At 34.6% G+C, this 19369-nt stretch overlaps 1 protein-coding gene across 7 annotated transcripts in view; it reads right to left on the bottom strand.

Moving 5' to 3' along the window:
• Window positions 1-19369, bottom strand: part of DNAJC1 (DnaJ heat shock protein family (Hsp40) member C1) — a 343339-nt gene that overhangs the window by 264955 nt on the left and 59015 nt on the right. The window contains exons 2-3 of one of the 7 annotated variants that reach the window (XM_023735044.1): window positions 17274-17441; window positions 12839-12956 (exon numbers count right to left, since the gene is read on the bottom strand). The exons of 3 other annotated variants lie outside the window; for them this stretch is intronic. In XM_023735044.1, coding sequence (XP_023590812.1) covers window positions 12839-12880 — 42 coding nt within the window. In that variant the 5' untranslated portion in view covers window positions 12881-12956; window positions 17274-17441. Of the gene's footprint in view, window positions 1-10734; window positions 10837-12838; window positions 12957-17273; window positions 17442-19369 lie in introns of those variants that run through there. 3 more of the 7 variants (XM_023735042.1, XM_023735040.1, XM_023735045.1) reach the window with 3 other exon arrangements.

Genomic DNA, 19369 nt, shown 5'->3' with positions numbered 1-19369 from the left:
ATGAGAAACTATTTGTTCTGTAAGCCTTCACCTGAAGTACAACAAAAAAAAAAAATATATATATATAGATGATTCTGTAATGGTCTTTGGACTCCGGCAGACATGGCTGTGTCAGCATGCTTGTCTGTTTTCCCATTCTTGCCTATTCTGTAATTTTCTTTGGACTTGGGCAGACATGGCTGTGTCAGCGTGCTTGTCTGTTATCCCATTCTTGCCTATTCTGTAATATCCTTTGGACTTGGGCAGACATGGCTGTGGCAGCATGCTTGTCTGTTTTCCCACTCTTGCCTATTCTATAATATTCTTTGGACTCGGGCAGACATGGCTCTAGCAGCATGCTTGTCCGTTTTCCCACTTTTGTCTGTTCTGTGATATTTCCTTGGACTCAGGCAGACATGGCACTGGCAGCATGGTTGTCCGTTTCTCACTTTTGTCCTTTTTAAATATATGCAGAATAAAACTTTCTTTTTGCTTTACTCAACATTATGATGTTTTTCCCCTACAACATAGGGTAGGTCTAACTTATACAATTTCAGAAGGAAATCAGCAAGTAATAAAAGAAAACCAGTTTCAGCACAAGATCCAGACTCATTATTCTTTTATAAAGTAAAAGTCAGATTAAATTCAGTAGCAAAATTGGGTCTGTGAAGCAGATCCAAAGCATCATATCAAAAAAGCTTCCGGAAAGTATGCAAATAAAGCCAACATTAAGAACCTCTGTAGCAGAGAACACTTATTTAAAGCAAAACCAAATGTAAACTTGAATAAAATCTACCCAGTTATAAACATTTGTCATCATGCAAAATAACATACAAATACACAACCAAGTTAAAAGTCAGTCTCTCTCCGTGTGTACACACACACACACGAACAAAAATATATATTGGTGTATATGTATGTATTCCATAAAACTGCATTTCTCTTTAATTCTCCCAACTACCAAGGTAACCCAAAAGGTTTAGAGGTTTGACATAGTTTGGCATTAGAAAGCAATCATTTACTGAAACATGGGTACTTCAAAATAAAATAGAACATAACCGTTTTAAATCTGGAAATGATTTAAAATCAGGTGTCAAAACAGTTAAAAGTAGAGAATAAAAAAGGAACTATATTTAAATATATCCAGACATTATTTTAACAATTAATTCCTGGTTCTAACACAGGGGTAACATGAAGGAAAAATTTGAACCTTTATTCTTAAACTGGTTAGGGTTATTTCACTTTGTTTTCTCAAATCTTACTTCTTTCTTTTAGTTTATTTGTATGTTTTGCTTTGTTTTAAGCAGAAGATGGAAAAGATTTAACCTAAGTATGCATCCAAATTTAAAAACAAGGTGAGCAAAAGGTTTAAAAATGTATTGCCTCCAAGATAACTTAACTGGTGAGGTCTGACCTCCCACTGGGACAGATACAATTTCTTTGAACTATTCTTCTGAATTAATTGTGTTTTAGCAACATTGCTTTCCTAGAAAGTCTAAAACTGGGAGGGAATGGAGAATGAAGCTGAGATAAATGAAGAGTGTCTTACAGAATATGTGCTCTTGTCTTTACGCTTCTCTTACTTGAACTTTGACTAGATTCCTAATGTACACTACATACAGGTCACAAAACACAATCTGCCTGGAATAAAAAAAATTTTTTTCCATACTGATTTCATCAGTACTAATTGGAGATCATTGTGATGTTACATCTAAGGGCTTCTAAGATTCAATATTTTGCCATTTATTTTGTTCCTAGAAGTACTTTGTGCAACGGTTTCTGACATTCTTGAAGAGTAGTATGTATGCAGAACTTCAAGTGTTCAGTTGACAGATACTTAACCATTAAAGACAGCAAATTGGCATGGAAATAAGTACTGGTTAGTACTTGTATTTGATTACATCTCATTTCGCTGAATCGTGACTTTAGACACAGCTGAGAAATCAAATTACTCTTCAAAAGTTAAATGCACTTCTATCCCAGTCCAGGACAGATCTATTCTTCAATTTATGCTTCAAATTAAAAAAAATACAAAACAAACCTTTGGATATTATTATTGATTAAAATCACAATGATCTGGAAAACAATTTAATTGGTAAGCTAATAAAACTATCAGCAGATTCCATAATTAATTACATTTACAGTTCCTTAGTGGAATAATTTAGGCTTATTTTGTTAACTTATACTGTTTTGTGAAGTTACATGGTTTTGAAGGCAACTCCATTAAGACAATTTGATTAAAAAAAATTTTAAGTCAAACCAAATTAAATTTTAAAAGTTAAATTAGAACTTACATTGATAACAAGAACACTCTCCTTGAAAAACTTCAAGATAGTGTCATATAATCATTTGTATACAATAAATCAGAAAGCGTGACTAGAATACACAAAGAAAGTATGAAATCAAGAAGTCAGGAATTTACTTCAGAAAATTTCCTTAATCCTCTATTCTGAAAGCCTTTTTAACAATTATGACTATTTTAAATGCAAAGGAACATATCAGGCAAGCTTTCTAAAAATAAATATTAATTTCAATAAGAAATCTGGTTACTAGGTCTTTACTAAATGCTACGATATCCAAATTTAAATGTTCTCTTCCCCAACTCTTAAGACCATGAACAAAGCCTTAGGGTAGTAATATATAGACAAAATACCCCAAATTCTTAGATTTACTGTTCAATTTTAGTTTCATTGTGTGTTTTAATTCTTATTATTCCAAGCCATATCCTTTTATGGGTTTTTATGAAGTGGTCAAGTAATTATAACCAATTAATTACTTAAGTGTTCTTAATAACATATAGATAAACTAACATATTAAGCTTTTTAGTATAAAAAGGTTTATTTAAACCATGATTTTTCATAGCAAACCTCATACTCCTTGGGATAAAATTTATTCATTTTTAAATGCAATATTTCTTTTAGCCTATAAGAAAATAAACTTCATGAATTACCCTCAAATGTTATTTCATTAGCTTCTTTATATACACATAACACGTCCATTCAACATATAAAACATTTCCTCTTCTTCATTAATTACGTTTTCAAAATTGAGAAAATATTCTAAACAAATATTAAAAATCTATGGAAGTTTTAAAAATAGACATGCTTTTTGATCCTAGAATGCTGTTGTTAGGTGCTGTTGAGTAGGTTTTGATTCACAAAAACCCTACGTACAACAGAACAAAACAAACTTCATTCTCAACAAATGGAATAACCAAAAAGCAAAGGCGTATGAAAATCTATTCTCAATTCAAATACCTAACAGATAAAATCTAACATGAATACTAAAAGCATAAGTTAAATATTTCAATTTCAACATTTTGAAACCACTGTATGTATCAGGTCTGCGATCAAAAGTTTTAAACCATAAAATATAGGTAAAAATAACCTAAATCAGTGGATTTAATTCTAATACATGCATTTTGATAATATAGTTTAACACATATATACCACTGTATCTACTGAAAATTTCTGTTCATAGATTATACTCAGTTGCATGAATTTACTTTGTTTTAAATTTTTTTTATTGTACTTTAGATGAAGATTTACAGAACAAATAGTTTCTCATTAAACAGTCAGTACACATATCATTTTATGACATTGGTTAACCCCACGACATGTCAACATTCTCCCTTCTCAACCTTGGAGGACCTTTTTTTGGTGAAAATGTACATAGCCAATGTTACACCATTTCAAAAGTTCTACATGTAAAATTTAGTGAAATCGATTACATTCTTCCAGTTGTGCTGCTACTCTCACCATCCTTTTCTGAATTATTCCATCACCATTATCTTCAACTCACTGCCCCCTAGACTTCCCATCAAACCTTTTGAGTTGTTGTTGTCAATTTGATTTCACAGGGATAACTTTTTTTTTTTTGGTACCTTATATGAAGGTTTGCAGAACAAATCGTTTCTCATTAAACAGTCAGTACACATATTGCCCTATGACAATGGTTAACAACCCCACAATATGTCAACACTGTCCCTTCTCAACCTTGGGTTCCCTAGCACCAGCTTCCCTGTCCCCTCTTGCCTTCTAGTCCTTGTCCCTGGACTGCTGTGCCTCTTAATCCCATTTTGTTTTATGAGGCTGTCCAATCCCTAGCTGAACAGTGAACTTTGGGGGTGACTTCACCACTGAAGGTGAAGGGTGTCTGGGGGCCATACTCTCAGGGTTTCTCCAGTCTGTCAGGCCAGTAAATCTGGTCTTTTTTTTGTGAGTCAGAATTTTGTTCTACATCCTTTTCCAGCTCTGTCCAGAACCCTCTATTGTGATCCTGGTCAGAGCAGTCAGTGGTGATAGCCGGGCACCATCTAGCTGTACTGGACTCAGTCCAGTGGAGGCCTTGGTAGCTGTGGTCCATTAGTCCTCCGGACTAATCTTTTCCTTGTATTTTGTTCTCTTCATTCTCCCTTGCTCCCGAAGGGGTGAGACCAGTGGAGTATCTTAGATGGCCGCTCACAGGCTTTTAAGACCTCAGATGCTACTCACCAAGGTAGAATGCAGAACATTGTCTTTATAAACTGTGTTATGCCAATTGAGCTAGATGTTCCCCAAGGCCATGGTCCCCAGAGCCCTCCACCCAGCAACTCAGTCCCTCAGGGAGTTTGGAAATGTCTATGGAGCTTCCATGACCTTTCCTTGTACAAGCTCTGCTGGCTTCCCCAGTAATGTGTACTCTCTTACCCTTCACCAAAGTTACCACTTATCTACTGTCTATTTAGTATTTCTCCCCACCCCTCCTAACCCTTGTAACCAACAAAGATTGTTACTTTTTGTGTGTAAACTTTTTCATGAGTTTTTATAGTAGAGGTCTCATATAATATTTGTCCTTTTGTGATTGAGTTATTTCACTCAGCGTAACGTCCTCCAGTTTCATCTATGTTATCAGATGCTTCAGATTCATCATTGCTCTTTATCTTTGCATAATATTCCATTGTGTGTATATACCATAGTTTGTTTATCCATTCATCTGTTGATGGGCATCTAGGTTGTTTCCATCTTTTTGCTATTGTGAACAGTGCTGCAATGAATATGGGTGTCCATATGTCTATTTGTGTGACGGCTCTTATTTTTCTAGGATATATTCCTAGGAGTGGGATTGCATTTTGTAGTACTTTTTTTTTGTGGTGCTGATGTTTTCTTTGGTCCTCTTACTCTCCTGTGCTGAGTTCCTTGTTTGTGGATTTTTTTTTCATTTCCTCTGTTTTTGTAGGTTTTATTTTTACTGAGACTTTATGTTTTTCTTCTTTATTTTGATGAGTAGGTTTGTTAACTTTCTATGTGGTTACCCTGGAATTTACCCTTATCTTCCTAAATTTGAATCAGTCTATTATTACTTGGTATCACCTTGCCTTCCTCTCCATTAGAAGGTTCTATACCTACATCGTTTATTCCCTCTTTTATTGTTCTGTTACAGATTAACCTCTCTGGTTCCCTTTTTTAATTCTTTTGATTTTCCTTAGTCGTTAAGAGTTCATTTCCTAGGTCGGTATCTGGCTAGTACAATCCTGCGTCCTAAATTCAGCCTGTGGTCTGATATTGTTTGTTCTCAGATCAAAGGACTCCCTTTAATAAATCTTGTAAGTTTGGTTTGGTTTTTACATATTCCCTTAATTTCTGTTTATCTGGAAATGACCTAATTTCACCATCATATTTGAATGAGAGTTTTGCAGGATATATTATTCTTGGCTGGCAATTTTTTTTCTTTCAAGGTTTTATATGTCATCCCATTGCCTTCTTGCCTGCATGGTTTCTGCTGAATAATCTGAGCTTAGTCTTATTGTTTCTCCTCTGTATGTAACTTTTTGTTTTCCCTGAGCTGCTCTCAGGATTCTTTGTCTTTGGTTTTAGCGAGTGTGGTTATGATATGCCTTGTTGATTTTCTTTGGGGTCTATCCTATATGGGGTTCACTGAGCTCCTTGGACGGTCAGCTTTTCATCTTTCATGATATCGGGGAAGTTTTCTGTCAGCAATTCTTCAAAGATTCTCTCTGTGTTTTCTGTCTTCTCTCCATTCTGAAACTCCGATCTCTCACAGGTTTTTGCTTTTGATTGTATCCCACATAATTCTCAGGGTTTCTTCATTTCTCTTCATTCTTGTTTCTGATTTTGCCTCCAACAGAGCTGTATCCAAGTGTTTCTCTTCAACTTTGCTGCTCCTATCTTCCATCGTTTCAAACCTGATAGTCAGCCATTCTATGACAACTGTCCATATCTGAAATCTTGTTATCTTTTGGATTTGTAATTGTTGTTTTTGTATGTTTTCTAGTTGTGAATTTATTTTGGCATTTTGTTCCTGTATTATTTTCTTGAATTCTTCCATTTTTTTTGTCTGTATTTTCATGAATTTTTCTGCCTTTTCCATGAATTTGTCTAGTTTTTCCTCATTTTTGTCTGCTTTTTGCTTCAACTCTGGATAATTCTGAATATTAGAGATTTGAATTCCCTATCAGTTAGGTCTAATGCCTTTTCTTCTACTGGAAGGTGAGCTGGTGTTTTATTTTGGACACCTACTGGAACCATCCTGTCCTGTTTTTGTAAATGTTTTGATATTGTCTGCTGTCTTCGGGGCATTGAGTGGTTATTTTCCTCATTTATTGATTGCAGATTTGTTTGTTTTGTCCTGCTTTTATGTTTTATTTGGTTATGTCTGAGCAGGCGGGCTGTGCGTTCTTTTATTTGCTTGTCTGTGGGCACAATACTTTTCACCTCCTTCTCCAATGGGAAGGGTCAGTCACTCAGGTATGGTACAGCAGGGCAGGTCCAGCTGAAAGGGAGCTGCTGGGACGGGTTGTTTGTGGTACGTATCAAGACTGACAGTGAGGACTGGGAATCAGTGCAGGGCAGTTTCCAGTAGGCCGTGCCTGTGCTGCTTGGGAGTGTGATGTTCGGCGCATGGTGCAGGTAGGCAGGAATTGAATGAGGGGGTAGACTGTGATGTGTGGAGCTAAGATGGGTATGGGAAAGATGAGAGAGAGGAGAGAGGAACAGGAGCCAAAAACATACACACAAACAAGAGTGCTAATGGAGCTTCCTACTGGAGTGGAGAGTTGAGTGACTGAGAAATGAGGAAAAACAAAAAAGAAAAAAAAAGAAAAAGGGTAGAAGAAAAAAATGAATAAATCGAGAAACTGGAAATGAAGTAAGACAAAAAGGGAATAAGAGAAGAAAACAAAACAGAGAAGCAAAAAAAAACCAAAAACAACAACAACAAAAAAAAAAAACAAGAAAAAAGAAATGCCCCCAGGGATGTCCCTGTGCGTCTGCGCAGAGTAATGGAGCAGCTTCTAAGCCATGTGGTACTGCCCGGCTAGAAGAGGCTCTCATGCCGAGAAAAGAAAAAGAAAACAAACAAACATATCAAAACAGAACAAATTAGAGCAAACAAACAAACAAAAAAGCCCCAGGGGTCCTACCACTGTGGCGGCATGGGCCGGGAAGCAATTTTACAATCAAGCGGTGTTTCGCAGCCTTTTAGGAAGAAGCAAAGATGGCACACGGAGCCAGGTATTTGAAAGCAGAGGGAGGTGGTGAGAGGTAAGGAAGATATCTAAAGAAGTTGAAAAAAGCAACACCAGCAGCCAACAAAAGGCACTCAGGGACCTAGCCGGTGTGGGGAGGTGGAATCCAAGTGACACCAGGGTGCTTCCCAGCCAATAGACTGTGGCTGCAAGGAGCAGAGAAGGGTATGTGGGGGTGAAGAAGGGTGGAGGGTGGGAAAGCCTATATCACTGGTTACCGGTTGTTCTGTCTCCTGTTGGAAGCTCCGTGAAGCTGCTTTCTTATACCCGTTTGCTGATCTCTGACAGGAGTCCAAGATGGCGGATCCATGCTGCAGTAGCTGATAGGAGACCTCTGCATGTATCTCTCCTCGCGCTCTGTTCTCAGTCAGTTTCTTATTCCATTCGGTGCTTGGCTGAGTTCTTTATCTCTTCATTTGATGCGTAGGGTTTCAGGATTGATGTGTGACGCTGTTTGACTTACTTTTTCTGATCTTTGCTGCAGAGGGATGGTGTGGTGTTTCTGACTATAGCGTCACGTTGCCCGGAAGTCCTGAATTTACTTAACTTCTAATATCTTTATGTTAGAGTTCAATTAGTAATTTTGCAAGTAGACTAAGTCAACACAGATTTCTTTAAGGTATCATCAAAGTATTAAACAATAAAAATATATATTATTTTGCTGACATTCATAGACTTGATGAATAGAAAAGTTAAAAATTTTCAATATGGGTTCCTAATGTTTACATTACTATTTTTTTCTTATTGATAATACAATTATTTTATTATCCTCAATGTGTCTCAAAAAATATATAACAGATATATAAGTTATAATTATGTTAATATAAAATTACAATTCACTCTACATACTTTACACACAGTGCTTCGTATGACATAACTTTATTATTTACCCAACCTTCATTAATAAGCTACTAATTCATACTGAAGCTTCTTTTTTAGGTATCAGCTAACTTTTTAAGTATCAATGAATTTGGAAATACACACAACTACTACAATTTTTGCAGAATACCATACCTGTATTTGGATCTAAATAAACATGCTTTATAAATCAGGGATATTTCACTTAAGATGGTTAACATAAAATTTATATTAAAAAGTAAGTAAAATAATAATCTGACTATAAAAATTACACATATATTAATTATTTACAAGGGCTTGGCCTTTCATTTAATATTATTTACCTTCTGCATAGTGGTTTATTAAGCACTATAACTGCTCGTGACGTAGTGGTTAAGAGCTTGGCTGCTAACCCAAAGGTCGGCAGTTCAAATTCACCAGCCCTCCTTGGAAGCCCTATGGGGAAGTTCTACCCTGTCCTGTAGGGCTGCTATGAATTGCAATCGACTCGACGGCAACAGGTTTGTTTTTTTATAATAACTGTTACAAATTTCCTTATGCTTATTTTTGTACTTTTAATATACAAGTTAATAAAAATCTGTGAACTACACTACATTGGGCAAATCTGCTGCAAAAGACCTTTAAAGTGATAAAAAGTAAAGACGTCACTTTGAGGACTAAGGTGTGCTTGACTCAAGCCATGGTATTTTCAGTCACCTCAAATGCATGTGAAAGCTGAACAATGAATAAGGAAGACTGAAGAACTGATTCCTTTGAATTATGGTGTTGGCAAAGAATACTGAATGGACTGCCAGAAGAAGGAACACATCTGTCTTGGAAGAAGTAGAGCCAGAATGCTCCTTGGAAGTGAGGATGGTGAGACTTTGTCTCACGTACTTCAGACATGTTATCAGGAGAGACCAGTCCCTGGCGAAGAACATCATACTTGGTAAAGCAGAGGGTCAGTGAAAAGGAGGAAGACCTCCAATGAGATGGACTGACACAGTGGCTACAACAATGGGCTCAAACACAGCAACGCTTGTGAGGATGGTACAGGATCAGGCAGTGTTGTAGGGCCACTACGAATTGGAACTGACTACGGCACCTAACAAAAACAGTAAACTACATTGCAGGAAAATTTATTTTAAAGTTAAGAAAAATAAATATATGATAAGTTTGATAGTCTTTTTCTACCTGGTTAATTTATTTTTGCCTTATCGACATACAAAGTTTACTGTTAATAATGTTCACAGAACTAACACTAAAAGTGCATATAATGCTCTAAATATAACAAGAAGAGTTAGCCCATAGCAATGCGTCATTGCAGGTTTTGGCATTACTTCCAGCAATATAAAAAAAAAGTAAACTAAAGCTTTAATTAATAGACATGATACTGTATAATGCCAATGTAACTGGCTAAAAAAGGAGAAAATGCACCCCAAAAAACCTAAATGACTATAAAGTTTTCCTCCACCAAATTAAAGACAGTTTTAAACTTGTGTGATTGTAACCAATGGTAACCATAGGCTTTACTCTTTCTCCCTTTTAAAAAAAGGTTTAACAGTGTAAAACTAACTTGATACATAATCTGTTCCTTCCCAGGGTTAGTGCTTCAGAGAAATGGAGAATGTTTTAGTTTCCATTGTTAGAAGAGATTACTCAAGTAACAAGTTCAAATGTAACTGTAACTCTTTTAAATTAATTTATTTCATTAGTAACTATTATTACAAGATTACCACTTATAGATCTCAGTAGTAGCATAACAGTTTCTTGATCTGGGGTTTTCCTACCCTCAAAAAACACAGACCATATTTTTTCAAGTTAATTTCATTATACAATTGAAAGCTAATTTAATGCAATTATATCTGTTAAGAAGGTATTAATTTAAAAAAGTGAATGTTTGAAAATTTATGAGATGTTTCTGAAATGTGTTCCCTTCTTACTAGAGTCCAAAAATTTATTCAGATAAGGAACAAATAAAGCAACACACAGCTTTCTGGAAGATTGTTACTACTAAGATGATTAACAAGCAAATTATTTGTATGCTGCAAGTTCAGTTGATTTTATATACATCATGAAATGAACTTGCTTAGCCAAAAAGAAAACGAATGGTTGCTAACACTATTATTAAAAGTAATAATAAGAATTTACTGGCAACTACTCTATTTCAGTGACCTTGTCTTAATAGAAAATAAGTGAGAACTTTATTCAAGAAACTGAAAAAAATTAAAACCACCCCGAAGTATTTTTCATGCTTCTCATGATTTTCCAGTAATACATTCTCTTTTAACATAAAACAATTAATCTAATGTCAAATCTAAACCAAAATCACCCAAGGTTTTCCTTTAATGTTTTGAATCCTAAAATACCAGTAGTAAACCAATAATACATACTTGTTGAAATGCTTTATGAGGCATCAAAATTAATCCACGTAATGGTATACTAGTAGAAAGGTAAGAAAAATTACTATTCATTCTTCAAATTTTCTTGTTACTCTAAAAGGAATAGACACTAAAATCAACAGTGTACTGCGAACAATCACATCTGTTTTTCTTCTAATGAAAATGACCTCATTTTAATATACAATGATAATGGATTCTTCATTTGACTATAGAAGGAAAACATTTCTGATGAGAGTAAGAATATTCACTATTTAAAGAATATTCACTACTTAAAAGTATGTTCTTAAAAAATACATAAAAATTCCTAAAGCTTTTAGGTAATTTTTTTTTAATTGGGGAATTAAAATGGAAAAATATTTATGTTCTCTTAAGAACACAAATGTTGATTGATAATAGGCATAACGATTTACAATATAGACGGTCTTGTTTAATTAAGGTGCAGTATCGATTTTAAGCACCTGATTACTTATTAATAAAATGTCTTTTACTAGCTTGTTAGATATGCAAGCTCATTCTAATACAAGATAGAGCACTTTAAATGTATTCAATAATATTCCTGTTTTTCAGTCTAAATGCTACAGAACAAGATAATAGAGTAATGGCTCTTATTTAACAAAGAGATAATTTGTTAGATAGTTACATAAATCTTAAAACCTAAAAGTCTCTTATGCACAAAGAAATATCTACTAAAAAAATTCTAAGAAAATCATAACATTAATTTTGATAAAAACCAACTATACGTAGATTTCCCAAACCTATATATAATATATAATATATACATAATGTAAATGTGAAAAAGACCACATTTTTTATTTTAGCAATAATTACTTACAGACTAACAATCTGTTATAGTTAAGACTACCAATTCTGAAACTCAAATTAAAACTCCTCTCAACTAGTTTACCATTACAATGTTCTTCCTCTGCCAACTGCCTTACTGATACAGCATTAACTAAAGGACTTGATATTATATAAATCTGTCATTTTAAATTAGAATCCAGTTCAAAATTATGAATGCATGTACATACACACTATCTATAGTTCAGTATACCACCTATAATTGGAAAAAAGTACTTATGCTTTCTTGAAAACTCAAATGTTGAACTATCATAGGCATAACGATTAACAATATAGATGGTTTTGTTTAATTACAGGGCAATACTGGTTTTAAGTACTTGACTTCTTATTAATAAATGTCTTTTATTTACTTGTTAGATATGCAAGCTCATTCTAATACTAGACAGATACACTCTAACACTTTAAACATACTTTTATACAAATATTAATAATGAAATAGAAATTTAAGCTACTTAAATAGTCACTTTTCAAATAATTACTGGACATAATGAATTAATGTCTCTAATTATAACTGACATATATTTATCCTTAAATATTTTCTAATCCATCTGATTAAATATATAATGTAAAACAATATAAAGCATGCATTTGGAAAGGTAGAGCAAATATTCTCCCTTAGAAAGTACTGAAGCTCCATCTAGAGGCTTTTCCCCCTATTACTGTCACTTGCAATATAAGTATTATCACCTAGAAATGTGAATAATATTAAAATGTCAGAAATTTCCTTTGTATCTATCCTTTTGTTATTCATAATGATTCTTTCCCTAATCTTCTTAAAACAGCTCTAGCTCCATCACTGCCATCAAGTGGTAAAAAACTAAAACTGAATTTAAAAAAAAAAGAAATGTATGTATTTTAACACCACTCACAAACACACCTTTTTTTTTAGTTTCAGAAATGGGCATGTGCTTTTCTCCTGCACTACTTATTACTCTGTCAAACTATGGAGAAATATAGTTGCCATCTGTCTCTAGAAAACAGCACTATACAATGTCTCTAAATCTGACATTTTTCTTGGTATTTACAAGGTACATAAAAATACTTTGAATTAAATCTTCATTTAGTTTAATGATGTTTTAATATACGTACAGTTCATAAATTACTGATAGGGATAGCAATGAGAAACACATACACAAAAGATTATTTAAGTTAATGAGTTTTATAGTACTTTACAGCAGGTATTAAAAGAAAGAGAAGATAAAACAATGATAGGACTAAAATAAGTGTTTTCTATTACCTCTAAAAATAATCCAAATTTTGAGAAATTGAACACTTTCATTGTGTACCCTCAGGATGTTTTCGTAACAGTGCTTCCCAAAAATGTCTTCAAAAGTCCAAACCCTGAGCAGAGAAGACTAGAATAAGGATTTAAGACTGATGTAACAAAAGATAAAAGAATTTAACACTGAGGAAGCAAAAGTGAGGAACTCAAATAAAATTATTGAAAATATTTCCCTTTTTTATCAACACAGACTTCCTGAATTATGTTACTAAAGTTAAGACTGTCAAAGAAGCAAAGACTACAACTGCAGAGCCTAGGGAAAAAGACCAAGGAAACAATGTATCATTTGAAGGGATTCTGCTCTGCAAGATGCATCATTACTCAAGATAATTTTTTAAAATATTTAAAAAAAGTAATTTGCGTACAAAATAGTATGTAGGAATATAGAGCTCACGTAGCCTCAAAATTACATTTTATAACTCCCCCTAAATTGCTGAGATACATATTAATGGGCTTTTTTTTTAAATTTCAAGATGCTCTGATTTTAGTCTTTTGATTATATTTTAAAATATTAGAAATTACTTTTTACCGAGAAACTTATTTATAAATCATAGAGAAATTGAAAATTTTGTGGCTTTGATTACAGATATGAATTCTCATGTTAAATCAACAACAAAACAATAGTAGCTAACATCAAATTCCTGCTATGTGCTAAGTATTATTCTAAGTGTTTCATGTGCATTAAATGTATTAAGTAGCTTCTCAACAACTCTATACAATAGGTACTATTATTATTACACAGACAAGGAAACTGAGGCACAGAGAGGTTAAAAACTGACTACAGTCATACAGTAAGTGGTGGGGCTGGGATACAAACCCAAGCAGTCTGCCTAGGTAATCGTCGCTCTTAATCACTTTCATAAAAAGCAGGTTTTCTCAATCTCAGCACTACTGACATTTTGGACTAGATAATTCTTTGTTGTGGGGGGCCGTTCTGTGCATTGTAGGATGTTTAACAGCATCCCTGGCCTCTACTGCCCCCACGCTGTAACAACCAAAAACATCTCCAGACTGCCAAATGTGGAGGGTAGAGAGGCAAAACTGCCCCCTAGTTGAGAATAACTGATCAAGATAATAATTTAAATCTGTTATAAACAAATGATGATCAACTTACCAGAAACATTTTCCCCAATTTTAAATTACTTACCACAATACAGAATTTTTTAACCTACAGATGGTTTAGAATAGTAACATGTTTAGAATCTTACTATCTAGAAGATGACATGTTACATAACTTAAAAAGCATAATGAGAGGTAGTTCAGTAGGAAACAAGAAAATAATGGAGATATAGAAAAATCAAAATAAAAAATTTTGAAAGTAATTACCTCTGGGAAATGGGACTGAGAGACTTAGTTTAGGAGTATCACCTTTTACTTTATATGTTTTGTATTGTATGAAATTTTTTTAAAGCAATGTATTTTTTTACTAGGATTTATTTTATTGTGCTTTAGGTGAAGGTTTACAGTGCTTTAAGTGAAGGTTTACAGCACAAATTAGTTTCTCATTCAAGAATTTATACACAAGTTGTTTTGTGACATTGGTTGCAATCCCCTCATTGCATCAGGACTCTCCCAATTTCCCTTTTCACCCTCACTTCTCAGTGTCCATTTGTCAGTTTTCCTGTCCCTTCCTGCTTTCTCGTCTTTGGGCAGGTATTGCCAATTTGGTCTCGTATACTTGATCGAACTAAAAAGCAGTTTCTCTCGTGTGTTATTGTTTGTTTTATAGGCCTGTCTAATCTTTGGCTGAAAGGTAGGCTTGAGGAGTGGTTTCAGTTCCGAGTTACAGGGCATCCGGGATCCACAGTCTCAGGGGTTCCTCCAGTCTCTGTCAGACCAGTAAGTCTGGTCTTTGTTTTTGTGTGTGAATTTTTCTACATTTTTCTCCCACTCTGTCTGGGACCCTCTATTGTGATCATTGTCAGAGCGGTCAGTCGTGGTGGCTGGGCACCATCTAGTTCTCGGCTCAGGCTGGTGGAGGCTGTGGTTCATGTGATCCATTAGTCCTTTGGATTAATATTTTCCTTGTGTCCTTGGTTTTCTTCATTCTCCTCTGCTCCAAATGGATGGGACCAATACATGTACCTCAGATGGCCGCTTGTGAGCTTTTAAGACCCCAGACGCTACTCATCAAAGTAGGATGTAGAATACTTTCTTTATGAAGTACATTATGCCAACTTACCTAGATGCCCCCTGAGATCATGGTCCCCAGCCCTCAGCCACAGTAACTCAGTCCCCTCAAGGTGTTTGGATGTGTCTAGGAAGCTTCTATGACTTTGCCTTGGTCAAGCTGTGCTTACTTCCCCTATATTGTGTGTTGTCTTTCCCTTCACCAAAGTTAACACTTGTCTACTATTTAGTTAGTGATTCCTCCTCCCCTCCCTTGTAAACATCAAAGATTGTTTTTTCTGTGTGTAAATCTTTTCTTGAGTTCTTATAATAGTGGTCTCATATAATATTTGTCCTTTTGTGATTGATTTATTTCACTCAGCATAACACCCTCCAGATTCACCCACGTTATGTTTCTTGGATTCATTATTGTTCTTTATCACTGTGCAGTATTCCATTGTGTGTATGTACCATAATTTGTTCATCCATTCATCTGGTGATGGGCACTTAGGTTGTTGCCATTTTTTTGCTATCGTGAATAATGCTGCAGTGAACATGGGTGTACATATGTACTAAGATTTTTAAAAACCATACTTAGGAAAAACTTACTCATTTTGACATTAGAATCTCAATAACATTTGTTAAGTAAGCTCTTTTCACCCATTGTCACATATTTCTCCCTGTTATAGACTATCTTACATGCTAACATAGGAAAATATAACAAAGCAATTCATGATTAAAATAATTGTCTAATATGTATCTATTTTAAAAAATGCAGCTTAAAGATGTATATAAAGGTGGATGTAAGTTTTTCTTTTAAAACAATTCTTACTTATTTCTAGAATTCATTAACAATACACATTTTGCCAATCCTCATCATAGCAAGGTTTGTTTTTCAATTTCTTCCTATTATTCAGAAACCTGATGAGTCAGAAATCTTTTGAAGATACATCTCATAGAGTAATAAGAGTTCCTCTATTCATTTAACTTTATCATGAATACTTTCACTGTCATCTTTATTTCTTTCCTCCATTTTCCTATGTTTTTACTTCTGTAAACTAAACTGTACATATTGTACTTCTTTACTGCATGTACCTAAACATTTTCCATTTAACTTCACAAATTTAATAATGTTTATAGGCTCACATTTCACTGAGTTAATTTAGAGTAATCTACTTAACCATTCCTTGCTGATTTCTGCAATAGTTTTATACTGTATCAACTTGGCAACTAAATATTTTTCACATTTTACCCTCTTCTCTATCCCAACTGCCTTTATTTAGGCCCTAGTCTTTTTTCTTTTTTTTGGTTCTTTATACTTTTGCTTTCTATCAATTATTCAAGTAATACATGAATAAATACATTCTTCTTATAAAAAGTTAAATACTACAGAGTAAAGCTTTCCCCTAACTATTCCCTCTAAGTCCTACTCTCTCTAGCAGAATTAACTATGGTTATCAGTTTGGTGCATATACTTCTAGAATTCTTTTATTTAATGTAGTTACTTTCATCCATGTGTACATGTAGAAATGTGCCACTTTATATTATACTATCATCAAGTACAGCACTTTCCTTGTACTGTATAAGAATTTATAACTAATGCCAGCTTCTGTCCATTCATGTACTTCTTTGCTGGGCTTTACGGTAATGTTCATTTTCATATAAGATATGCTACTTAACACTAGTTTTACCAAAGACATGCTTTATTATTGGAAATTTATATAGCTAAGAATTCCATTGTGGAAAATATACAACTATTTCAACAAATAAAACATATAATTAGAGGCCTGGACCTAAAACTATACTGGAATTTAAAAGTTTAACCAAATAATTCTCCATATAAGTATTTAAAATTAATCAGGATGATACAGCAATGAGTTTTTTGTTTTGCTTTGCTTTGTTTCTTCTTTTCTGGTGCATTTTTTAAAAACAGCTTTACTGAATTATAACTTACATATTATAAAAGTCACCTGTATTAAGTGTACAGTTCAACGATTTTTAGCAAATTTGAAGAATTGGGCAACCATCACCATGATCCAGTTTTATAATATTTCCATCACCCCAAAAAGATCCCTCACACCCATCTGCAGTTAATGCTCATTCCAACTCCTCAGCCCCAAGGAACTACTAATTTGCGGTCGCTATAGAGTTGCCTTTTCTGAATATTTCATATAAATGGAAGAAATTGGTTTTTTCTGACATGTTTAAATAACAGTTTTAAAATTATTTTATCTTATTTTTCATATTTAGCTGCTGAAATTCTTTCTAAAAGTTTACTTACATGTGGTGATCTGAAGATAATTAATTTTCTTCCTTACTTCATTTTGATAATTTGCACTGTTGTAGTACGCCTAATGATCATCACATTCAACAAGCCACAATTTTTTCAGTATAGTACATATGGAAGGTATGAGGAATGGGCCTTTCTAGATCAATTCCATTGTATATCCTGACAGTTTAATGGAAAAAACAAAAACAAAAAACGGAAATCCAAGTTATGAACATAGATATCCTTGAGATGTTTTAGTTTCTCCTAAAGGTAGAATACATTAAAAAATACTGATGAGGAGTCCATTTAATACAGGTCTCCTAAAATTTGGAATTCCATCTCTAAATGGAATTTTATCTTCCCCAAAACTTTGGTATCACCCTTGACTCCTCTTTCACTCACAGTCTACATCCAGTTCACTTGCAAATCCTTTTGGTTCTGCTTTCAAAAGTATACTCAGAATCTGAACACTAATATGCCCACCATTACCACTAGGATACAAGCCACCATCATTTTTTGCCTGAATCATTACAAAGCCTCCTAACAGATCTCCTGACTTCAGCCCTTGCCTGGCCCCTTCCCTCAAGAGTCTATTTTCAGCACAGCAACCATAGTGATACTTTAAAACATAAAACAGATCCTGTCAAAAAACTTCCAACAGTTTTCCATTTTATTTAGGTCAAAAGCCAAAGTCCTTATATATCTCATCAAAACCTCCAAAGTCCTTAAAATGGCCTTCATGGTTTCCAGGATCTGCTAAGTCTCATTATCTATGATTTCACCTCTGACCACTTTTCCTCTGGCTTTCTTCACACTCATGTCTCCTTAATGTTCCAAGAACACATCAGGCACACTCCTGCTCATAGCCTTTGCATCTGCTCGTCCCTCCACCTGGAATGGTCTTCCTCATATCTCCGTGGCTCACTTCCTCCCTACTTTGGGTCTTTGCTCAAATATCATGCTTTCAGTGAGGAACTCCCTGACTACGCTTTCTAAAACTGCAAATCCCTCCCCCACGTATCCTATGCCCCTTCTTTGCTTATTTTCCTCCATAGCATTTTAACTATCTGATGTGATAAATGTTTCACTTACTGTCACCTCCACTAGAATGTAAACACCTTAAAGGCAGGAATTTTGTCTATTCTGTTCAATGCTGTTTGTACCTCTAAAATCATACTGGGCAAACAGTAAGCAGCCTATAAATACTTGCTGGGTGAAGGAATAGTAAAACTACACAAAATCATTGTAAACACTAATGTAAGAGTATTGATCAATTATTAAGACTGGCCATTTCTTAAAACAGAGAGAGCTCTAATTTTACTCTAAAGTCTATTTTATCCATCTAGGGTGCAATTAAAGCCTACTACTTTTATTACTTTGTTATGGTGTTCGTGAAGAATATTGAATACACCATGGACTGCCAGAAGAACGAACAAATTTGTCTTGGAAGAAGTAGAGCCAGAATTCTCCTTAGAAGCAAGGATGGCGTGACTTCGTCTCATGTACTCTGGACATGTTAACAGAAGGGACCAGCCGCCTGGAGAAGGATATCATGCTTGGTAAAGTAGAGGGTCAGTGAAAAAGGGGGAGACCCTCAACGAGATGGACTGACCCAGTGGCTGCAACAATGGACTCAAACACAGCAACCATTGTGAGGATGGTGCAGCTTCGGGCAGTGTTTCATTCTGTTGAATATAGGGCCGCTATAAGTTGGAACCAACCTGATGGCACCTAACAACTACAACTTTATTACTAGGAGTCCCTAAGTGGTGTAAATGGTTAACGCACTTGGCTCAAAAAGGCTAGAGGTTTGAGTTTACCCAGAGGCACACTGCAAGAAAGTCCTGATGATCTACTTTAAAAATACCAGCCACTGAAAACCCTATGGAGCACTGAAAACCCTATGGTAGCCATGAGTCAAAATCAACTCAGTGACAACTGTTTTCTTCTTTACTTTATTACTGACTTTTTTTTTTTTTTGCTATGTTCAATTTAGCATTGAAAATAATTCCTATTACTCCTCCATCTTTTAAAATTATTTAACGTTTCCTTATTCATTTTAACAGATGAGAAAAGTAAGATATCAAAAATAGATCATATGATGATTG

Source organism: Trichechus manatus, unplaced genomic scaffold (assembly GCF_000243295.1).
Source record: "Trichechus manatus latirostris isolate Lorelei unplaced genomic scaffold, TriManLat1.0 scaffold00075, whole genome shotgun sequence".
NCBI lineage: Eukaryota > Metazoa > Chordata > Mammalia > Sirenia > Trichechidae > Trichechus > Trichechus manatus.
The sequence above is the reverse complement of the archived record's forward strand: the minus strand, read 5'-3'. Positions and strand labels throughout refer to the sequence as shown.